Consider the following 24,814-nt stretch of genomic DNA (forward strand, 5'->3'; position numbering starts at 1 on the left):
CATTTGGCAACATGTGTTTAATCTGAGTGAAAAGTTGTGTACTTTGACGTGAGATAAATTGGCATACTTCGTGTGCTCGGCGGACATTCCCTTATTAGCCAGACGAGGGCAGCACCATCTGATCTTGTCACCCCTCCTGACGTTCTCGCTGTAGCGGAAGTAGCGGACCAGTGTTATCCGTAGTCATTGTTAGCTAGCTAGCCGAATATATCTCCCCCTTACCCTTGTTGTCCCAGAGAAGATATATCTGCTATTTAGCCAAGTCATTACTTTAATTTTATATTTGCCAAAATGCCGTTGGAAAATCTGGAAGAAGAGGGTCTGCCTAAAAACCCTGATCTTAGGATAGCACAGCTGAAATTTTTGCTCACAATGGATGGTCACCGACAAGATGCTAAAGTGAAAACCGAGCTCATGGACTCAATCAAAGAAAACGGTGAGTAGCTAACGTTAGCCAGAAAGTACCGGTACTGGCAAAGTAACTAGCTTCTGCCAAGCTAATAAACCGAAAATAGTAACGTTAGCTATCTGTTGTAAACAAAATATATAGCAATGTGGCCTAGCAAGTCATGCTAGCTAGTGTTCTATCTTAAAGTGTTGAAATTGCTGACGTTAGTTAGCTCCTGTAGGTAGCTAACTCGCCTGGCACATTTGTCGCTAGCGAGTAGACTTGCTAACTAACGCGTTGACACGGGTAGCTAACTAGTTACACTACACTGAACAAACATATAAACGCAACATGTAAAGTGTTGGTGTCATGAATTAAAAATAAAATGTCCTAGAAATGTTCAATATACACAACATTTATGAATCTACAATTTTGTGCACAACATTGCATTTCTCATTTGCCAAGATAATCCACCCACCTGACAGTTGTGGCATATCAATAAGCTAATGAAATAGCATGATCATTACACTGGTGCACCTTGTGCTGGGGACAATAAAAGGCCACTCAAATGTCCTGTTTTGTCACACTTCCACAGATGTCTCATGTTTTGAGGGAGCGCACGATTGGCATGCTGACTGCAGGCAATGTTAAAATTGTCTGGCAACAGCTCTGGTTTATGTTAATTTCTCTACCATAACCCCCTCCTACGTTGCTTTAGAGAATTTGGTAATTTGGTAAGTCTAACTGGCCTCACAACCGCAGACCACGCCAGCCCAGAACTTCCACATCCGGCTTCTTCACCTGCGGGATCGTCTGAAACCAACCACCCGGACAGCTAATGAACCTGGGTTTGCACAACCAAAGAATTTCTTCACAAACTGTCAGAAACCATCTCAAGGAAGTGCATTTGCATGCTTGTTGTCCTCAACAGGGTCTTGAACTAACTGCAGTTTGGCTTCGTAACAGACTTCACTAGGCAAATGCACACCTTCGATGGCCACTGGCAGGCTGGAGAAGTGTGCTCGTCACGGATTAATCCCAGTTTCAACCAGACCGATGCCGTCGTGTGGGCAAGTGGTTTGCTGATGTCAATGTTGTGAACAGAGTACCCCATGGTCGGGTTATGGTATGGGCAGGCATAAGCTACGGACAATGAACACAATTTCATTTTATCAATGGAAATTTGAATGCACAGAGATACCGTGTCAAGATCCTGTGGCCCATTATCGTGCCATTCATCCATCATCAGATCATATTTCAGCAGGATAATGCATGGTCACATGTCGCAAGGATCTGAACACAATTCCTGGAAGCTGGAAATGTCCCATTTCTTCCATGGCCTGCATACTTGCCAGACATGTCACCACCCATTGAGCGTGTTTGGGATGTTCTGGGTTGCCGTGTACGACAGCGTGTTCCAGTTTCCGCCAATGTCTAACTTCGCACAGCCATTGAAGAGGAGTGGGACAACAGGCCACAGTCAATAGCCTGACCAACTCTATGCGAAGGAGATGTCACTTTGGATGAGGCAAATAGTGGTCACAGATAGTTTTAAAGTATCTGTGAACAACAGATCTGTATTCCCAGTTGTGAAATCCATAGATGGGGCCTAATGAATTTCTTTCAATTCACTGATTGCCTTATATGGACTGGAACTCAGTGAAATTGTTGCATGTTATATTTTTGTTCAGTGTCGTTAGCATCACAGTCAGACATAAACCTTGCCAGAAGATACCGACCCTACCATTACGCTTGTTTCCACTGAGCTGCACTGGGGTTGGAACGAAGTCATGGTTACATTAAGACATTGTGGAGTCGGTGCAAGATATGGGTGGTAAAACGTACCTCAATGCAGGGATGGGATATGCCACTGTACTTCAGATTTGATCTTTATCCACACTGCTCCATCAAATTGAATACTGATAGTAATATGGGGAAAGGTACATTTGGAGTGCAGTGGCATATCACATCACTGCATTGAGGTACGTTTTCTGAACTGACCCCAGTGCAGCTCAGTGTAAACAAGCCTAACTGTAGAGTCGGTATCTTCTGGCAAACGTATACCTATCCATATCAAACTGCTACTTAGTCAGTTAGCGAGTAGCTAACTAGTTAGATACTCAAATGAAATTAGCTAGCTAGCTAACCAGACACGTATGGAATAAAAATGGCTAGCTAGCTAGAATGTTGCCAAAGGTTACAACTGTCAAGTTAGCTAGCTAGTCACTAACGTGATAGCTGATGAATTGTCTTGTTACAGATATGGCACCTTACTACGAGAGCCTGTGTAAAGACCTGAAGTGGCAGCTTGACACAGACCTAATGAGTAAGATGAAGAAGGCCAACGAGGACGAGCTGAAACGTCTGGATGATGTCCTGGAAGATGCTGAGAAGAACCTCGGGGAGAGTGAAATTCGAGATGCAATGATGGCTAGAGCTGAATATCTAATCAGAATTGGGAATAAGGTGCTTTTGCATTCATAAGCTGTTACATTCAGAGCAGAGGACAAAGAATCAGAAGTCATGTTAAATGTTCAGTCATAGTGCCACGGTTGCATGGTGGACCTTATACAATATACACACACTATCATGCTATACATACACATAAACCTCAATCTACCCCAGAAAACCCCATTCTAACTTAGCCATGCATGTATGTCATTAGCTTAACCAAATACCCCATCAACTTCACATCACCAGTATCTTAACTGTTTTTCTTGCTGTGTAATTCCACAGGAGGAAGCGTTGACTGCCTTCAGGAAGACCTTTGATAAGACTGTGGCCCTGGGACATCGGCTAGACATTGTGTTCTACCTGCTAAGGATTGGACTGTTCTACATGGACAGTGACCTCATCACGCGCAACACTGAGAAAGCCAAAAGGTAGTTTGGCTAAAAGGCACTGCTTCTCTCTGCATTCACTATTCTATGATGACATGTCATTAAGGGCCTTCACTAACTATTCTAAGTCTCATGTGTTACCTGGCACGGTTTAGATTTCATAGCAGCCAGCAACATTTTGCCTGCCGTGGCATTGTATTGACTATTTATTGTAAGCTGTTTTTCTATATTCTCGTATTTTGTAAGCATCATCATTTCAATGTCCTCCTTGTTTGTGTCTGCACAGCCTTATTGAGGAGGGGGGTGACTGGGACAGGAGGAACCGTCTGAAGGTGTATCAGGGCCTGTACTGTGTGGCCATCCGCGACTTTAAACAGGCTGCTGAGCTCTTCCTGGACACGGTGTCCACCTTCACCTCCTACGAGCTCATGGACTACAAGACTTTTGTCACATACACCGTCTACGTCTGCATGATTGCCCAGAAGAGGCCTGACCTCAGAGAAAAGGTTGGTAACAGGAGAGGAAGATTCTGGGGCCACGGTGGTTGTGTTGTCAACAGGGCATCAATGTGCTTACATAATTCTAGAGGTGGTAGTTTTGCAGACTTCGTACTTACCCTGACAGACAATAAGACAAGTATGGTTGCAGAAAACCTGAATATGTTTATACAATACTTTCTACATGTCAGAACAGGTATATTTAAACTTGTTTTAATAAGGATAAATGTTTTATACAACTGGCAGACTTCCAGTTCTGTCATGACTTTATCCTGTTGACTGTTTTTTCAGGTGATAAAGGGAGCAGAGATTCTGGAGGTGCTGCACAGTCTCCCTGCTGTCCGCCAGTACCTCTTCTCACTATACGAGTGTCGCTACTCTGTTTTCTTCCAGTCACTGGGTGAGACACCCCTTTTGCTCTCCCCTCATTTAGGCTTGTAAATAGTAAAGCTGAAGAGAATGAAGGTCCGCAGACAGTGAGTGGACATGGATGTTTCACTATCCCCCATTCCTTAGTTGTAAACCTGTTTGTCTCTGTCCCCTCTTTGCAGCCACAGTGGAGCAGGATATGAAGAAGGACTGGCTGTTTGCCCCTCATTACCGTTACTATGTGAGAGAGATGCGTATCCATGCCTACAGCCAGCTCCTGGAGTCCTACCGCTCACTCACCCTGGGTTACATGGCTGAGGCCTTTGGAGTCAGCACAGAGTTCATTGACCAGTGAGTCTCACTAGCTCTTGTTCCATACCCACAATGCCGATTAGTGCTCCATTGTCTTACATCAGACAGCGCGACGACTTCATCTGCACTGATGGTTGAGGACTGCGAGTCGCATAGGAATGATGCCACCCATCAGAAGACAATTGGTGCTCTTGATTACACTGATACAGAAAAGGTACTGTGATAACTTACATTTGTTTTTTCTTCGCTCTCAGGGAACTCTCACGATTCATAGCTGCTGGTCGCCTCCATTGCAAAATCGACAAAGTAAACGAGATAGTGGAAACAAACAGGTAAGAATTACTATTCATTCAAGGGTTTTTCTTTATTTTTACTATTTTCTACATTGTAGAATACTAGTGAAGACAAACTGAAATAACACATGGAATCATGCTAACCAAAAACATATTTTAGATTCTTCAAAATAGCCACCCTTTGCCTTGATGACAGCTTTGCATTCTCTCAACCAGCCTCACCTGGAATGCTTTACACAGTTGAAAAACCAATGATGGCGCTTACCAGATTAGATGGTGTATCGCTGCAGAATGCTGATTAAGTGTGCCTTGAATTCTAAATAAATCAGACAGTCACCATCACACTACCTCTTCCATGCTTCATGGTGGGAACTACATGCAGAGATCCGTTCACCTACTCTGCATCAAAGACACGGCAGGTTGGAACCAATAATCTGGACTCAGACCAAAGGACAGGTTTCCATTGCTCGTGTTTCTTGGCCCAAGCAAGTCTCTTATAATTGGTGTCCTCGCAGCAATTTGACCATGAAGGCCTGATTCACCCAGTTCGTGTTGAAATGTGTCCGTTACATTTATTTGGGCTGGTAACTAATGAACTTATCCTCTGCAGCGGTTTTCGCGACTGCACTCGAAGAAACTATTGAAGTTCTTGAAATGTTCCGTATTGACCATAGGGCTATCACTACCTTGTCACAAATGCATTAATTTGTGGAATTTCTTTCCTTAACTTCTTATGGCTGCAATCTGTTAACGGGAGCGATTTGACAGCCAGTCAAAGTGTAGGGCGCCATTTTCAAAACATCAAAAATCTCATAACATTCCTCAAGCGTACATGTATCTCATACCATTTTAAAGCTATTCTCGTTAATCCCAAAGGATTTCAAATATGCTTTTCATCAAAAGCACTACAAACGATTGTTAGGTGTCCACCAAACCACAATAAGCACAGCCATTTTCCAGTAAAATATAGCATTCAAAAAGCAGAGAGAAAATTAATCACTAACCTTGAATTATCTTCAGATGACACATGCAATAATCTGAGACGGAGCTCAGAACAGTAGCCAAATTAGCCGCCATGTTGTAGTCAACAGAAACCAGAAAATGATACGTTTCCTTACCTTGGATGAACTTCATCAGAATGCAGTCCTAGGAATCCCAGTCCACAATAAAAGCTTGATTTGTTCGAAAATGTCCGTTATGTCCGATTAGCTACTTTGGTAAACAATTCCAAAGTCAAAGCGCGTCCACTATAACGTGACAATGTCCTAAAGTTCCGTAACAGTCTGTAGAAACGTGTCACACGATGTACTGAATCAATCTTTAGAATGTTGTTTACATATCTTGAATAACGTTCCAACCAGAGAATTAGAATGACTTCAGATGACCGGTGGAACGCAGGTCCTTCCCCTGTGAACGTGCATGGTGAAAGCATGGCAGTGGTGACTATTTCCTGTCTCACTCGACCCCCCCTTCACATTAGTCAGACAAAGTTCTATCAACTGTTGACGTCTAGTGGAAGGCGTAGGAAGTGAAAACTCATCCATATTTCGCTGTAATTTCAATGAGCTTGGTTGAAAATCTGCCACACTCAAAAAATAAACAGGAAGTGGAATTTCTCAGATTTTGGCCTGCAGTTTTAGCAACTTCAGTGTTTTCTATCCAATAATAATATGCATATATTAGCAACTGAGACTGGGGAGCTGGCAGTTTACAATGGGCACCTTTCATCCAAGCTACTCAATACTGCCCCTGCAGCCATAAAAAGTTAAAGGCACACATGTTAATTGAAATGCATTCCAGGTGACTACCTCATGAAGAATCTAAAATATTTGGGTTTTTACTTTTTTTGGTCATGTGATTCTATAGTTTATCTTCACTATTCTACAATGAAAAAGTCAAACCCTTGAATAAGTAGGTGTCCAAACTTGACTGGTACCCTACATGTAAAACAATTTGTTTCTATATTAGAAGTGGCAGAGCTCAGTGTTGTATTTTCTTTCTTCCAGACCCGATAGTAAGAACTGGCAGTACCAGGAGACCATCAAGAAAGGGGACTTGTTGCTCAACCGTGTCCAGAAGTTGTCTCGAGTTATCAACATGTAAAATGGCTGGCCGTGTTCTTTGGGAGGGAGAGCTGGATTTTGTACCGGTATCCAAACCAATAGTTTGAAGAATTGACCCTCATTGTGTATATAAAAATTCTTTTTGGTGACTTCGTTTTCCTTTGATACAGACTTGGAGTTAACAAATAAAATCAGTAAAGAAGCGAGTCAAGTTTTGTATAAATAGCTGTATAAATTATTTATTTACAGAAACCTGTTACAAAACAAATAGAATATACAATCTTCTTTAAATATTAAGTAAATCTAACCTACCATGTTTGTTCATGAATTACATAGCAGCCAATACAAGTCCAGCTGATCAAATTATTCTGATAATGTATACAAAAACTGCACGCTCTTACTGAGGATATTTTCCTCCCGCAAGCTGTTTCACTTTCACATTCCAAGTCTGTGGTACTTGATAAAAACATCTTTGCAAAGTTTCCATCACATGAAAACAAGGTTAGTGTTTTCAGTGGAGGTTGAGGGTAAACAAAACACTTTACTGAACCTGCTACAAGCAATTCAGAATTGACCAGGAAGCTTCAACACCCCCTGGTCTGCACCTCATCTGGAAAACATTAAAGAAAAGAGTCAACACCAAGGTTTCATACCAGCTCGCTGACAAGCCTCTTTTTTTTACACCACATTTAGGGTTCATAGGCAGATTTTAAAAGCAAGCTCCTAAAACACTGAACATTCAAGTAAGGTAAAACTAAAAAACAACTGTCCTCAGTCAGTGTGAAACAAATTCAGGCACTTTCTTAATTTCAGCATTTTGAAACGCTGAAAACTAAATTTTCTTAATGCTGAGTTTCAAATTATGTTTGGCAACAATGATGCAAGCAGTTGCACTGTTTGAAGTGTTTATCATGATTGCTTAAGTCCCTTCAGCCTTAAAAGGAAAGTGTCAATGATGAAATGTTATAAAGTCTACAGCGGTCGTGTTTACACAGGCAGCCCAATTCTTTTCACTAGATCAGCTCTGAAAAAGATCTGTTATTGGTCAAGAGACCAATTATTGGAGAAAAATCTAATCAGAACTGGGCTGCCGATGTAAACACGAATGCAGCCAAATTAGTTGAGTGAATCGATAGAAATTGCTTAGACAACTGGCACAGCTTTCAGCCTGCGGGGCATTTCAGAATCAGGCTATTTGGGTCACAAAATTATACATCTTTTTTTTGATTGAGACAACTTGAAAATAGTAAAAAGCCCAAGTTAGACCTTGGTGAGTTCAAACAAAACATATTGTCTATCACACAAACACATGCTACAGTGGAAACACTTCACCTTTTAAAAAGGATCCCAGTACATGATTCATGAGATGCTTCAACCTCTAGTTATAGGCCTATTGCGTTAGACTTGGCAGTGAACCACTTCAAATAAGTTAAGTTCTTAAATGTATTATTTCAATTACTAAATAAATAATCTCAATTGTACCAAAACATTTTGTATAAGAAAATGCCTGTGCAAAAATACATATTTCAATATGTACAATTCGTTAACAAAATATGTATTCTGAAATAGGGATACTTCGATGTTTGTTCAATACATACAAGAAAAAGCTAAAGTAAGATACAAAACACTCTGCTGCCTGACATCAGGGGAGTTTACCAAATTTACAGGGGTTGCAAAAAAGTAGTAACTTACTCTGAAGCCATCTCCATGAATCTCACACCCCCCAAAAACCACCACTTACTCCAAAGGAGCATCATCTCAGACAGAGGGAAGTATTGCCTGTTTAAGACTTCATGCTTGATGAAAGACTTACAAGTTTGATGTCAATCATTACAAACCCCTCTACTCACAATCACAGTATTGTGACATTACTAAAGGTACTGGAATGGAAACAATAGCCATAGCTGGGATAGTGGTTACAGACTATTGTGGGAGAAACAGATGGCTGCCTTTGGCTAGCTTTTGGGGCAAATAAGCACAACTTAAATGTCCTAAAGCAAGTAGTGGGTCTGTATTTGTTTAGTGCTGTTCACAGTTAGGGCTAGGTCTACTGTGGCTGTTCATTAGTCAAATGTTAATATTCTAGGAATTACAACTTCAAGCTTGGGACTAAGGTAAATCTGCATTTTTGTTCAAATGTAGTTATTGACAGCCTTATTCTGTTCAATGTTCCTTACCTATATAGTACTCAAAATAACACAATTCATGTTAATTTCAAAAGAATACAATATAAAAACTGCTTAACTTTAAAGCTAATTATCTCAGAATCATCTTTTTTCAGCTAGAACCTTATAGTCCCAAGCACTCAGCTGGTCTTTCGTGAGCATTAGTGCCTCTTTCACGACCATTCAATCAAATTGTCACATCAGGCATCCTTTTTCACATATGCATGCACAATTGACCCCCCCCCCCCCCCCATCTGCTGTAGTTAAATTCAGTGAAAACATGATAACATAAAAAAGTAACACTTGCATAATTGTTTGGGTCATGTATGGAACTCATATAGAATTGACTGGATCTGCTCATGTCATTCATCTCTGGCTACTGTACATAACATGGCGGTATCTACCAACACACCACAATGATTCAAACCAACCAACAAAATGTAGTGAAAGGATAAAAACAAAAAACAATGTGATTGAAGTTATGTAAGTGACAGTTTGTCTTCCTGCCCTCTCCATTCAAGGCTTCTGAGTTCAGGCCTTCAGGTGTAAGTTTGAATTTCCAGTAGTCCAGTAGAATCTGACGTGACAAAGTCAAACACACTCTCTCTCTCTCTCTCTCACACACACACACACACACACACACACACACGGAAGAGATCGTCAGATACCAACAGATTGCGGCTTGTTGGCTCTCCAGTCACTCCCAGTGGCTCTGCATCATGATGGTGGGTGGGCGGTGGCATGGCTGTTGTGCCAGCCCTTCACCCTCCCTCCATACCCCTGGAACTTCAACATGGAGGTCAAAGGGCAGGAAGGCTGCAACTCCCTCCTCTCCTCCCCATAGGAAGACCTACCTCAGGACAACACTGACTGACAGGGGGACAGGTGAGACCCACCCCAGGTGCTAACGCCTGCCACCTCCACATGGCTTTAGGAGAAAGTTCCACTATAGACGACATCACAGGGTTGTTCAGATCACCTCCACCCTGAGGATCATGGGAAGCTGAGAGTAAGGCATTAGAAGGCCTCGTGCAGTCCAGAGCAGTGTACAGGTTGCCCCCTTATCCGCCCCTCAGTTCCATACAGAGGACACAGCCACTGCTGTCAGGGGCGGGCCTTTGGCTGAGGGGAGAGAGAGAGTGGCACGGTTTTTAAATGAGATTTTTAGTTTGTGTTTTCTCTAACGTCAATATATGTACATATGTTGAAGCCAGGTAAGCTCTAACTGCACAGTAAATTTCCCAACAGATAAAGAGATTGACTGGTTGATGATAGGAAGCGTTAGCAGCCAGTGTGTGAGGCTGTAGGGGTCCAACCCACCTGATGGATGAGGGAGTTGTTGGGGAGCCCTGGGCCTCCTGGGATTGTGCGTCCATGTTTGCCATGGATGTTGTTGATTGCTGGAGACTTGGCCACTTTGGGCCTGCCCGGTCCACCTCCACTATTGACGGAGCTGGCAGCGGGGGAGCCCTTGCGTTTCTTCCCCTCCAGGCGGCCGTCAGTGTGGGCATGGCTGAACCTGCTGTGGTGCTCTGAGGCCTGGTGGACAAAAGGCCCCAAGGAGAGGGTGGAGTCACTGCTGTTCATCACCACACTCATCCTTTTGATGGACTCGGCCGGGCTGCCCGAGGGGGGGCCTCTGACCCCAGGCCCCGACACCCCCGCTGGCCCCGAGGGCTCTGCCTTCAGACTGAGGGAGTTGGTCCTGGCATTGGGGCCACAGTTAAGTCCCACACTGTGGACGCCGCTGTGAGATGAGGGGACTAGTGGGGCGTGGTGGGACGTGCTCCCTGAGCTGCCACTGTTTACCGTGCAGTTCTTCTTGGAGGAGGTGGAGGAAGAGGTGGGGTTGGAGGAGGACTCTGAGGAGTAGGTGGTAGCGTGAGACAATGTGAGGGAGCTGTTCTTCTTCTTCTTCCCCGAGCTGAGGCTAGTGCTGCCCCCGCTGGTGGAGTTAGTTATGGCGGCTGTGGAGGAAGACTCCCGGGGTCTGAAGGACTTGCCGCTGGATCTGGACTTGAGCGGTCGTCCTGACGCCAGGGTTGTGACCGAGGAGTGGGCTGAAGGCATCTGGGGCGACGAAGACACTTGTCTGGCCTGTGTTGCGCTGTAGGCAGGGTGGTCGGCCGTGCCCTGGGAGGCACGAGCGTTTAAGGTGGTCCCGTACGAGAGCACAGACTTGCTGTCGTAGGACTGGGTGTAGGGGGGCGGAGGGGGCGCAGAGGGGCTGAGGAAGCCTGAGGCAGGTGTGCTACCGTGGGATGAGGACAGGGAGTTTGTGCTTGTCCTGTGGGCCGGCGCAGAAGAGGAATTCTCCAAGGCCAAAGGGATTTTCCTATAACACAAACAGGCCACAATGAACATTCCCATCAGTAACATTTACACATAGAAGAGAGTCAGCATAGGACAGTCCTGGATAGAAACTGGAACTGCTTTATACAGAGAGGAGTCAGCACAGGACAGTCCTGGATAGAAACTGCTTTACACAGAGAGGAGTCAGCACAGGACAGTCCTGGATAGAAACTGGAACTGCTTTATACAGAGAGGAGTCAGCACAGGACAGTCCTGGATAGAAACTGGAACTGCTTTATACAGAGAGGAGTCAGCACAGGACAGTCCTGGATAGAAACTGGAACTGCTTTACACAGAGAGGAGTCAGCACAGGACAGTCCTGGATAGAAACTGGAACTGCTTTATACAGAGAGGAGTCAGCACAGGACAGTCCTGAATAGAAACTGCTTTATACAGAGAGGAGTCAGCACAGGACAGTCCTGGATAGAAACTGGAACTGCTTTATACAGAGAGGAGTCAGCACAGGACAGTCCTGAATAGAAACTGCTTTATACAGAGAGGAGTCAGCACAGGACAGTCCTGAATAGAAACTGCTTTATACAGAGAGGAGTCAGCACAGGACAGTCCTGGATAGAAACTGCTTTATACAGAGAGGAGTCAGCACAGGACAGTCCTGGATAGAAACTGCTTTATACAGAGAGGAGTCAGCACAGGACAGTCCTGAATAGAAACTGGAACTGCTTTATACAGAGAGGAGTCAGCACAGGACAGTCCTGGATAGAAACTGCTTTATACAGAGAGGAGTCAGCACAGGACAGTCCTGGATAGAAACTGGAACTGCTTTACACAGAGAGGAGTCAGCACAGGACAGTCCTGGATAGAAACTGCTTTATACAGAGAGGAGTCAGCACAGGACAGTCCTGAATAGAAACTGGAACTGCTTTATACAGAGAGGAGTCAGCATAGGACAGTCCTGGATAGAAACTGCTTTACACAGAGAGGAGTCAGCACAGGACAGTCCTGGATAGAAACTGCTTTACACAGAGAGGAGTCAGCACAGGACAGTCCTGGATAGAAACTGCTTTACACAGAGAGGAGTCAGCACAGGACAGTCCTGGATAGAAACTGGAACTGCTTTACACAGAGAGGAGTCAGCACAGGACAGTCCTGGATAGAAACTGCTTTACACAGAGAGGAGTCAGCACAGGACAGTCCTGGAGAGACACGGGATATAATACAAAGCAGGATCAATGTCAGCTAACTTGCCTAAATGTTCTGAAATATCTTTGAAACAAATAAAAGTTAAGCTTGAAATGGGCAAGGTCTCATTGACTCAACAACCAAAAACAAATATCTAAGTTTAGCTTTCTTTATTAACCAGAAATCAATAGTTATGGTTGTTCATCAAAATTTGCAGGCCAACTCATTGATCCTGCTTTGTGGTATACCCCTCTGGTGTCCCAGGTCTGAATCAGTCCCTAATTAGGAGAGTATGAAAACCAGATTTGTTCTGGCGCTCCAGGACCAGAGATAAATAGCCTAATGGTGTCCCATACAGCACTAGATCTCCCTTCACCACCCGGTGTTGTGGAAATATTCATTCAATAATATTTCTCAAATACCGGAGCCTGTGAGTTCAATTAGACTTTATTACAAAGTGGTTCATGAACCAGCTCGGCTTTTATTACCTTGTTATAAAGTATAATTGAACTCACAGGCTCCAATATTTGAGAAATATTCTTGACTGAATATTTCCATGACACTGGCAACGCTATTGCTCCCTGCCTCAGTGATTTTGCAATAGGTTTGTGGATTAGGTAGGTATTATGGAACGCTGGTCTAATGAATGTACAGACTTACTTCCACATCTGAGTGTTGACGTGCTTGTCCATCATGGCAGTAAGAGCACATCGCATTCGATCCCAGCGCCGGTCAAACGAGTAGCAGCTAGTCCCAAATAGTCGACTTCCAAAGGTGCAGTACTGAGCAGCAAGGAGGAAACAGTTAACACACTGCACGGTAAAAGCTGCCACTCAATGGAGGTTGGTACTGTTTATAGAGCCTGTAAAAAACAGGTTGAAGACTTTTTCGTGCATCTGACTAAGCAGTTGTTTCATTGTTTCTGTGGTGTGAATTTAAGGGCTCAATAAATGTAGAGCATATTCCTGTAAAAGTTAAATATAAAGTGACTTACAGCTGCCGGCCGTGGTTGGTAACCTGAATAGTGACAGTCCAGTTTGTCTGTGCCTTCCTCCCTTTCCTCGTTCTCCCCCTCGTCACTGGACAGGCAGGAGACCCCGTCGGGGGTGGGCGTAGAATGGTGGGGCGACTCGTGGACCAACGAGGGGTCTTCCAGGAAACCGCCACCTCCTTGAGAGATACTGCTGTTCAGTCTTAGAGCAGAGGAAACAGTGATTTACGAACACACATCAGGGATGCAGGTACTGGCTGTACCACATTGTAAAAAGTATTTGTTGGATGTTGGGTACCCAGAAAGAGTACATTGAGTGACTCACCGTGGAAGACCAGGATTTTGAGGTTTGGGTTTGCCGAGCACCAAAGGCTTGGTGGCGGCATCGGCGGCTCCGTTGCCTTGAGCGACCTGGTGGGCGTCGTGGTGGGGGGCGAGCCGGGAGGGGGAGGGGTGGGGGTCCCTGAGAGGGGGGGTCTGCTGGGGGTGGGTGTGCTGCAGTTCCCGTTCCCGGGCTTTGCTCTTGTGCTCAGTCAACAGTGTGTCAAAGCGCTTCCTCCGGCCCAGCACTGCCCTCCGCTGGCTTAGGGAATGTGTCTGAGGGAGGAAGAAGGCCAAAGGGCTTGTTAGGTCAGGATGAGCTACACTCAGTCTGGAGGCTGCTGAAAGACCTAGGAAATGTGACAATGAATATTTCCTAACCAAACAGAACAGAGAGAAGGGGGGCAGAAGAGTGGGCTTGGTACCTTGCATGTTAGGGATCGTGTGCATGGCTTCCGAGCTGTCATATCCAGGACCCCACAGTGGATATCTGGATTAAACTCACGTTCTGATGGAAGAGAGAACAGGAGCGATCGAGCGAGGGAACAAGAAAGGAAGAGAGAGCGAACAAGAAAAGGAGAAAGGAAGAGAGCGGTAGCAGAAAAACAGTATTCAGTTAGTGGCATTTCTGGAATAAAATCAGCAGAGATTTTACTGTTTGGCAATGACATGTCAGTACTTGGATAAATGACAGGTTCTAAATCTATTGCAGCAAACCATATTACAGACAATCCCTTATCATCTCCTCTCACCTGACAGTCTCTTGTGGAGGTGTTGTCTGTTACTGGCACTGTTGTCCTGCTTCTTGTCCAGGGCAGAGAGGGAGATGTGGCCCTTGCCATTGGGGATCTGGCCAGGGGCCAGCAAGGGAGCCTTTGGTATGGAGGGACAGTTAAGGCCTGGTTTCAGGGGTGATGAGGAGCTCACAGTGCTGCTGGAGGAGGACGATGTCGTGGCGGCCAAGGGAGCCTGCACCAGCTTGGCCCACACATCCACCTTCAGACGCATCTTCTCCACTTTGACCGCAGGGGTCAGGCTAGAAGAGAGATGGACAGATGGAGGAGAAAGTGAAGGATGGCAGGAGGAGGGAGTTAATTTATCTATAGCAGCAAAGCAAAGATCTCAGAGAAATCACTTCATGTCAACAGAACAGGTTTAGGTAGAGTTTGAAATGTGTTTAAATCCCCAAGTAGAAACCAACATGTTTTGAGTGGTTGCAAATGGAGTTTGATAAAGGATCTCTTTTTAACACTCTTTAAGGGGCTCATTCAGATAGAGGGTAGTACGGGGAGATGTCAGTCAGAGCTAGACTTCTTTAGGAGCAGGGAGAGGAGGACTTGAAGAGAGAGAAGTAAACATAAAGCAGGGCTATCAGAGGCGGGGGGGATGAAGTTCAACATGTCAACACGTTTTTCTTGGGTTCAGCATGGGCTCCCGAGTGGCGCAGCTGTCTAAGGCACTGCATCTCAGTGCAAGAGGAGTCACTACAGTCCCTGGTTCGAATCCAGGCTGTATCACATCCGGCCGTGATTGAGAGTCCCATAGGGCGGCGCACAATTGGCCCAGTGTCATCCAGGTTTGGCCGGGGTAGGCTATCATTGTAAATAAGAACTTGTTCCTCACAGACTGCCTAGTTAAATAAAAATGAACTTAAAAAATAATAAAAGCTAATGGTTCAGCAGCTAGGTTAGGCATGGCTTACATTTTGTCATTGAGCTCCCTGAAGGGAGGGAAGTGAGGTCTTTGCTGGATGCCTGGCAGCTTCTCTTTGGCTGGTTTGAGGATTTTGGAGTTGGACAAGGCGCTGGTCCCACTGGAGGAGCGGCCCATGGCCCCTCCACTGACACCCCCGGCCCCCGCCCCACTGCCCCTGCTCCAAGACAGAGAGCAGGCTGACGAGGGGGCCGAGGTGGAGGGGGGCATGATGGCCGAGCTGTGTCTTCTCTCTAGGGGTCAGTGGAAAAGCAGGTTAGGGACGAACTACAGTCCACACAGAGACATGACCAACAAGCATCGACACAGGCACATAAATCAAAAGGTAGTAACTAGTGTTCCATTTTTTCTTGAAACAGGCCTTTGGACAGGTACATTTTTCCAATAAATGTGCATGGAATCAATATGTGAATAAACACTAGTATAAGTGGGTAAAAATGTACTAAACAAAGTCAAAAACAGGTAGTTTTAAAAACAAAAGACTAGAAAGCCTTGCTGATCCAGGCCAATTCACCTGAAATAAAAATACGGGTCATGAGCTTGATTTCCTGTCTGAAACAGAATGGAACGGTTAGGCTTAAAATAACTGATACAAGAAAATACTAATACCAGAAGAAAAAAATACAACTAAGAGGAAAAAACAAGAGCTGCTGAACAGGACAAATGGGAATATCTGCATTGCAGTATTTAGCCTAAACAGTTATTTCTAATGTTATTGAGCACTCACTCCACAAACTAACACAATCTGAACAAGCTACATGACAATTGAAAGTAAAACAAAGAGAAAATGAAAGTTATACAGCAAGAGCAGAAGAAAGCATGTGAGAGAATGCGAGAGGTTTCGCTCTTCAGGTTGAAGCAACTGAAGGCCGTTCCAGTCCTGACTGCACTACCTCCTCCCAACCAGCAGAGCAGCACAACAAACATGTTTCATCTTCTATCCATGGAGAAAAGTGTCAGAAAGAAGAGACATAAGCCTACAGACAGACAATCAGTGAATGAGAGGGCAGATAACAAGAGAATGGAGCGAGAGGATGAGAGCGATAGATAGAGCAGATCAGAGCAGGATTAGTGGGAAATAGTCTGCCTGGCTGGCTGGCTGGTGGTGGCGTGGCGAGTTAAAACGAAACTCCAACTAACCTTCTGCTAAGCCCATGCAGGTCTGGGCTGCATGCCGAGGCTGTCTCAGTGGGAGAGCAGCAGTAGAGCAGGACAGAATGCACAGCTGCCACTCCCAGCCCCACACCACCCCAGCTAGCTAACAGAGCAACAGCTCCAGGCCCTTCTTCTCCCTCCCTGAGCCAAGCTGGAGCTTCACACCTCTTCCACCCTCCTACCCATGACCCACTGCCTTCCTGCTAACAGGATAGCACCCAACAGCCTCTCGCCAACCTCCCCCAACCCATAGCTGCCACTCAGTCAAAGCCAGACGTCGCTGCATAACCCACACAGGCTTCCCCAGCATGACGTTCCCACAACGCCTGCCAAATGCTGAGCGCCAGCGAGAGGTCCTGGCAGACCAATAGAACAGGAAAACAGAGACCGAGGAGAGGAGCAGCATTACGGTCTATTCTCACACAGGCAAATAACAGTAGTCTCTCTAGAGGGCCGGGGAATCCCTGACGATGGAGACAGGCTTGCTGGGGTACATTTTGGAAAGTGGGCCACAGCATAGGCCTACAGCACTCAGTGTAGGCTACACATAAAGCAGCTAGGGCCAATCAAAATGATTTACATGGTCCTGTCAACAGTGCAGGCCTGCTCTCCTCAGAGCATACTATAGCTCTGCTTGTGCTGATCCCAGATCTGTAGTCTCACAGTCAGTCACTGCTGAGTACTCACATATAGCTGTGAGGAGGGTCTTTGTTCAGCGACCGGATTAATAAATGGATGAAGAGGAGCGGAGCTGCCTGCCTAGTGCCTGTTTAAACTCCAGAGTGTCACTCCTGCCCACAGCGCCAGGCTAGCTGCTCCCTGTACTATACCCAGGGGCCCCACTGTTCAAACACAGCATATGGATGGGCTTCAAGCAATACAGGAGAATGAGGTGAGACAGTCTAGATGGGAGAATCACAGTGCATTGACCTTCAGCAGACTCTCAGCTAATGGCCTTCCTACCAGCAGCAACACTGTGGCTTCATGGAGTGAAAGTCATGTAAAACTACACAGACTACATCCAGGGCAGAAAAGGGAGGGTGACTACATCCAGGGCAGAAAAGGGAGGGTGACTACATCCAGGGCAGAAAAGGGAGGGTGACTACACATACCACATCCAGGGCAGAAAAGGGAGGGTCCCTCTGTGGTACCTTGCAGAGATGCGCTCATTATTTGAATAGAAGTTCACTTGTGTTTCACTGACCAGACAAATTCAGTCGGCTTCAAATAGAAACAGTCGAGTCCTGCATTAACACACGGTACACTGGAAAACCAATGAATGAACAGGCCTATTATGGAACTTCATAATGCCGAGCCTATCACAGAGATTATGCAGATGAGACTGACAGGCAGTCTGTGGTACCAGCGTGTGAGCTATCTGAATCAACGTTATTGCACAACATTTAAGTAGAAAGTCCTGTTAATGAACTACACTGTAGTAGTCAGGTTCAACCACACCAGCACTAGGTTAACCTCAATTTATGTGGAAAGTACAAACTTCTGTATTTGCTCCTCTATTCACATTTGCTATTAGTCGATGATTGCTGTGACTCTTGCCACAGGACCAATGAGTGTCACCAATGACACTTGTCTCCCTCTTGTGGTCAATCCTGATCACTGTATTACCAGCAATAATCAGTTGAAATATTACAGGCTTAGCTGTTTGTTTCTTTCTCAAAAGGAAATGTTGAATAAACACTGCATTGTAAAGAGAGAGTAGTGATTCCACTGAAACCCGTGGCCTTGACTGGTCAATTTAAATAGTCTGAATCCCAATGTCCACACTAACAATTTTATTTGACACATGCACTGAATACAACAGGTGTAGTAGACCTTAAAGTGATTGCTTACAAGCCCTTAACCAACATTGCAGTTTAGAAAAATAAGTTTTAAAAAAAGAATAAAAACATGAAATGCAAATAAATCATTCAAGAGCAGCAGTAAAATAACAATAGCGAGGCTATATACAGGGGCTACCGGTACCGGAGTCAATGTGAAGGGGGCACAGGTTAGTTGAGGTAATTGAGGAAATATGTACACGTAGGTAGACTTAAAGTGACTATGCATAGATAATAAACAGTGTAGCAACAAACAAAAAAATTTTAGGGGGGGGGGGGGGGGGGGGCAACGCAAATAGTCAGATGGGTAACCATTTGATTAGCTGGAGTCTCATGGCTTGGGGGTAGAAGCCTTTTTGTACCTACACTAGGCGCTCCGGTTCCGCTTGCCATCCATGTGCAATACCACAAAAATTTGGGGTGGCCTAATTAACTGTTCACCCGTCCCCCCCAACGCTCGTTGTAGTTTTCTAAATGTTATGAGCATGTGCTAAAACCTGTCACTGATATTCACACTTCTACTCAATACAACAAATTGCATTTAACTTCACACTATACAGTTGTGGCCAAAAGTTGAGAATGACAAATATTAATTTTCACAAAGTCTGCTGCCTCAGTTTGTATGATGGCAATTTGCATATACTCCAGAATGTTATGAAGAGTGATCAGATGAATTGCAAAGTCCCTCTTTGCCATGCAAATTAACTGAATCACCAAAAAACATTTCCACTGCATTTCAGCCCTGCCACAAAAGGACCAGCTGACATGTCAGTGATTCTCTCGTTACAGGTGTGAGTGTTGACGAGGACAAGACTGGAGATCACTCTGTCATGCTGATTGAGTTCAAATAACAGACTGGAAGCTTCAAAAGGAGGGTGGTGCTTGAAATCATTGTTCATCATTTGTAACTATTCCCCAGGTCTTTGCTGCAAATGAGAACGTGTTCAGTCAACTTACCTGGTAAAATAACGGATAAATAAATCTACTGTCTCTACTAAATCATCTGTCAACCATGGTTACCTGCAAGGAAACATGTGCAGTCATCATTGCTTTGCACAGAAAGGGCTTCACAGGTAAGGATATTGCTGCCAGTAAGATTGCACCTAAATCAACCATTTGTCGGATCATCAAGAACTTCAAGGAGAGCGGTTCAATTGTTGTGAAGAAGGCTTCAGCATGCCCAAGAAAATCCAGCAAGCGCCAGGACTGTCTCCTAAAGTTGATTCGGCTGCGGGATCGGGGCACCACCAGTACAGAGCTTGCTCAGGAATGGCAGCAGGCAGGTGTGAGTGCATCTGCAAGCACTGTGAGGCAAAGACTTTGAGGGCCTGGTGTCCAGAAGAACAGCAAAGAAGCCACTTCTCTCCAGGGAAAACATCAGGGACATGCAGATATTCTGCAAAAGGTACAGGGATTGGACTGCTGAGGACTGGGGTAAAGTCATTTTCTCTGATGAATCCCCTTTCCAATTGTTTGGGGCATCCGGAAAAAAAGCTTGTCTTGAGAAGACAAGGTGAACGCTACCATCAGTCCTGTGTCATGCCAACAGTAAAGCATACCGAGACCATTCATGTGTGGGGTTGCTTCTCAGCCAAGGAGGTGGGCTCACTCACAATTTTACCTAAGAACACAGCCATGAATAAAGAATGGTACCAACATCCTCCAAGAACTTCTCCCAACCATCCAGGAACAGTTTGGTGATAGACAATGCCTTTTCAGCATGATGGAGCACCTTGCCATAAGGTAAAAGTGATAACTAAGTGGCTTGGGGAACAAGACATCAATATTTTGGCTCCATGGCCAAGAAACTCCCCAGACCTTAATCACATTGAGAACTTGGTCAATCATCAAGAGGCGGGTGGACAAACAAAAACCCACAAATTCTGACAAACTCCAAGCATTGATTATGCAAGAATGGGCTGCCATCAGTCAGGATGTGGCCCAGAAGTTAATTGACAGCATGCCAGGGCGGATTGCAGAGGTCTTGAAAAAGAACGGTCAACACTGCAAATATTGACTCTTTGCATCAACTTCATATAATTATCAATAAAAGCCTTTGACACTTATGAAATGCTTGTAATTATACTTCAGTATTTCATAGTAACATCTGACAAAAATATCTTAAGACACTGAAGCAGCAGACTTTGCTCTGCAGTTAACACACAGACCAAACACATGCACGCTGCCCCCAAATTTAAAAACGTTAGGCACCAAACAGAATGTAAAAAACACTAGAAAGTAGTGATGCACCGATGACATTTTTGGCCGATACGGATATCCTATATTTTCCTTGCCCAAAAAAACAAAAACAATACCGATAACCAATGTTTAACATTTTTGCGGCCTTTTAACTATTTAACTGTATTAGAATGCTTAACACACACACACACACACACAGCATTCTAAGGCACTGCATCTCAGTGCAAGAGGAGTCACTACAGTCCCAGGTTCGAATCCAGGATGTATCACATCCGGCCGTAATTGGGAGTCACATAGGGCGGGGCACAATTGGCCCAGTGTCGTCCGGGTTTGGCGTCCTTATAAATAAGAGTTTGTTCTTAACTGACTTGCCTAGTTAAATAATGGTTACACACACACACACACACACACACAACCAAAAAGTATTTTTGGGGGGCAATTACATGTGTCCCCTTTACCAGTAAAACAAATCAAAACCTATTTCTTACTTGCTGTGCTGTTTCATGGGTTCATTTGTTCAGTCAATTCTCAACCAGGATTTCATCATACATGTCAAACAGTGAAGTTTCAGCTCAGTCTGTGGCACCTCTTCGTCACGGTGTCTGTTTCCATCTTGTCCAGCAGTGTATGTAACACTTCACGTAAACCTTGTTTATTGTCTGCATCGAAGTAGCGGTCCTTGTACATAGTATCGAGCACGGTGGCAACACAGTGAAGAGAGAACACCACCGAATACATTTGTTGAGCAGGTGTTTTAATGCCATGACAGAGGTATCACGTCTGCTGCAGGCTAAGCTGATGAGCTTATTTCGAGTCAGTTGTTCGAATGGAGCTAGCTAGTATGTACATATTTCCAAGTTTCAAACATGTTCTCAAACAAATGCCATTGAAATGGCAGCAGCGGTATGACAACCAGCACATTCATAAGCATTCAATATAACCTTCCTCAGTACGAAATCCTCAACAATCCACTGTGCTGTCAGACTCAGCATGCTCATGGGGTTGATATCGGTGGTCCAATTGTCAGTCTTGAAGCTAATAGCAGTGACGCAATGTTTAAATATTTTTTTTTAGCAGTGACTTGATTACTGTGCAACTCCGGTAGGGCAACATCTGAAAAATAGCGCACTTGGCAGTGTACCAGTGCTCAACCAGTCGGTGAAAGCCAACATCACCCACGACAGAGAACTGTTGATTGTCAAGGGCAATAAAGTCCATTATCTTGGCGTTAATGGACTTTGCCATGGAGTTGTCTCACTAAATTCTTACTCTTTCAAATGACTGCTCGACTTGTTGAATGCTCGATCCACACAGCAGACATTGTGGGCTAGGTTAGGAATGCTGTGTTGCACGTGTAGCGCTAAATTTTAAAGTGCCGCCATTACGTCATGTAACTATGCACGTCAGCTTTGACATCAGTTTTGCCAATCAGTGTTAAACTAGACATTGGGCCGATGCTAGCATTTTTAGATATACACTGAACAAAAATATAAGCATGTAAAGTGTTGGTCCCATTTTCATGAACTGAAATAAAGGATCCCAGAAATGTTCCATATGCAAAGAAAGCAAAGTCCTCTCAAATTTTGTGCACACATTTGTTTACATCCCTTTTAGTGAGCATTTCAGGCATTTCAGCCTTGTCTCAGGATGGTAAGTTGGTGGTTGAAGATATCCCTCTAGTGGTGTGGGGGCTGTGCTTTGGCAAAGTGGGTGGGGTTATATCCTTCCTGTTTGGCCCTGTCCGGGGGTGTCCTCGGATGGGGCCACAGTGTCTCCTGACCCCTCCTGTCTCAGCCTCCAGTATTTATGCTGCAGTAGTTTATGTGTCGGGGGGCTGGGGTCAGTTTGTTATATCTGGAGTACTTCTCCTGTCCTATTCGGTGTCCTGTGTGAATCTAAGTGTGCGTTCTCTAATTCTCTCCTTCTCTCTTTCTTTCTCTCTCTCGGAGGACCTGAGCCCTAGGACCATGCCCCAGGACTACCTGACATGATGACTCCTTGCTGTCCCCAGTCCACCTGGCCATGCTGCTGTTCCAGTTTCAACTGACCTGAGCCCTAGGACCATGCCCCAGGACTACCTGACATGATGACTCCTTGCTGTCCCCAGTCTACCTGGCCATGCTGCTGCTCCAGTTTCAACTTCCACCTGACTGTGCTGCTGCTCTAGTTTCAACTGTTCTGCCTTATTATTATTCGACCATGCTGGTCATTTATGAACATTGAACATCTTGACCATGTTCTGTTATAATCTCCACCCGGCACAGCCAGAAGAGGACTGGCCACCCCACATAGCCTGGTTCCTCTCTAGGTTTCTTCCTAGGTATTGGCCTTTCTAGGGAGTTTTTCCTAGCCACCGTGCTTCTCCACCTGCATTGCTTGCTGTTTGGGGTTTTAGGCCGGGTTTCTGTACAGCACTTTGAGATATCAGCTGATGTACGAAGGGCTATATAAATAAATTTGATTTGATTTGATTTTGATTTCTCCTCTGCCAAGATAATCTGTCCACCTGACAGCTGTGGCATATCAAGCTAATTTAACAGCTTGATCATTACACAGGTGGACCTTGTGCTGGGGACAATAAAAAGGTCACTAAAATGTGTTGTTACACAGCACAATGCCACAGACTTCTGTTTTGAAGGAGTGTGCAAGTGGCATGATGACTGCAGGAATGTCCATGAGAGCTTTTGCCAGAGAATTTAATTTCTCTACCATAAGCCACCTCCAACATCATTTTAGAGAATTTTGCAGTATGTCCAACTGGTCTTACAACCGCAGAACACGTGTATGGTGTCGTGTGGGTGAGAGGTTTGCTGATGTCGAATTTGTCAACAAAGTGCCCCATGGTGGCGATGGGGTTATGGTATGGGCAGGCATAAACTACAGACAATGAACACAATTACATTTTATTGATGGTAATTTGAATGCACAGAAACACCACGACGAGACCCTGAGGTCCATTTTTTAAGGCATCTGTGACCAGCAGATGTGCATCTGTATTCCCAGTCATGGGAAATCCATAGGTTAGTGCCTAATGAATTTATTTCAATTGACTGACTTCCATATGAACTGGAACTCAGTAAAAAAACTAATTGTGCATGTTGGGTTTATATTTTTGTTCAGTATAGTTTAGGCTTACATTAGGCCTATATAAATCATACCTTTGAAGCACATCTCATGACAAGCAGACCCTTTTCCTTTCTACTGTGCCAATCAAATTTGCCGAGAATTACTGTCAAGTTACTAGGTTACTAGCTAGGTAACATGACTTCACAACATTGTTTGTCATCAAACCAATAATTAGTGGCCCAGGGTTAGTTTAAAACAGCCAGTGGCATAGTGTTTTTCCCCGTTTGAGCTAGAGACAAGTTTTCTTTACTGTAAAGTTGCAAGCATGCCTGTCGCGAAGCTGTTTTTCCTCTTTAGCACTGCTGGGTGACATCGAACTTGCAAAGCCTACTTCAACTGCCTTGTGCAGGTGAGTGATGGCTGGAAGGGGATGCGCCTGGTGGGTTAGCGCTGCCACACATCAGCGGGTTAGCGCTGCCACACATCAGCGGGTTAGCGCTGCCACACATGATATGCGCATGAAAGTGAAGTGGACAGTATTGGACCAGCGCAAAAAAGAGACTAGTTTCTGTTGCTTACATTTTTTATTATTACATTTATAAGCCAAACTGAATTTATAGAAATGTTATAATATGTGCTAGCCAGTGGGTTCTTTAGATTGCTATGGCCCAAAAAATGTGATAGTATAATATGAAACGGTACTATACAGTATTCAAAAATGTTGGTATCATGACATTTTGGTACCGTGATATACCAGCGCAACACTAGTGTGGAACTTAAGTGACCAGCCCAGAGTAGAAATTGAAGGAAGTGTCATTTTTTTTCAGACACCTAAAGGAAGAGAATACAGGCCAGAGGCTCACCTGGTTTACACTATAAAACTGTAGATATCAAATCAAATTTTATTTACCACATGTACCGAATACAACAGGTGTAGTAGACCTTACAGCGAAATGCTTACTTACGAGCCCCTAACCAACAATGCAGTTAAAGAAGAAAATAAATAAAAGTACCAAATAATTCAACAGCAGCAGTAAAATAACAATAACGAGACTATATACAGGGGGTACCGGTACAGAGTCAATGTGTGGGGGCACCGGTTAGTTCAGGTA

General features: G+C 44.7%; 2 protein-coding genes across 2 annotated transcripts in view; one reads left to right on the forward strand and one right to left on the reverse strand.

The window, feature by feature from the left end:
• Positions 1-86: 86 nt before the first annotated feature.
• LOC109897030 (26S proteasome non-ATPase regulatory subunit 6) lies at positions 87-7,415 on the forward strand. The gene is made up of 8 exons (XM_020491531.2): positions 87-436; positions 2,649-2,854; positions 3,125-3,270; positions 3,515-3,734; positions 4,017-4,125; positions 4,277-4,445; positions 4,661-4,738; positions 6,706-7,415. The coding sequence occupies exons 1-8, from the start codon at positions 292-294 to the stop codon at positions 6,800-6,802; spliced, it is 1,170 nt and encodes a 389-aa protein (XP_020347120.1). The 5' UTR covers positions 87-291; the 3' UTR covers positions 6,803-7,415.
• Positions 7,416-7,463: 48 nt separating this feature from the next.
• The window catches only part of atxn7 (ataxin 7), a 35,955-nt gene continuing 18,604 nt past the window's right edge, over positions 7,464-24,814 (reverse strand). The window contains exons 6-13 of the mRNA XM_031805709.1: positions 15,434-15,677; positions 14,484-14,767; positions 14,157-14,239; positions 13,736-14,007; positions 13,414-13,612; positions 13,080-13,201; positions 10,248-11,262; positions 7,464-10,049 (exon numbers count right to left, since the gene is read on the reverse strand). Of these exons, the coding sequence (XP_031661569.1) occupies positions 10,032-10,049; positions 10,248-11,262; positions 13,080-13,201; positions 13,414-13,612; positions 13,736-14,007; positions 14,157-14,239; positions 14,484-14,767; positions 15,434-15,677 (2,237 nt within the window). The 3' untranslated portion in view covers positions 7,464-10,031. The remainder of the gene's footprint in view (positions 10,050-10,247; positions 11,263-13,079; positions 13,202-13,413; positions 13,613-13,735; positions 14,008-14,156; positions 14,240-14,483; positions 14,768-15,433; positions 15,678-24,814) is intronic.

The sequence above is a fragment of the Oncorhynchus kisutch genome, linkage group LG1 (assembly GCF_002021735.2).
Source record: "Oncorhynchus kisutch isolate 150728-3 linkage group LG1, Okis_V2, whole genome shotgun sequence".
In the NCBI taxonomy this organism is placed as follows: Eukaryota; Metazoa; Chordata; class Actinopteri; order Salmoniformes; family Salmonidae; genus Oncorhynchus; species Oncorhynchus kisutch.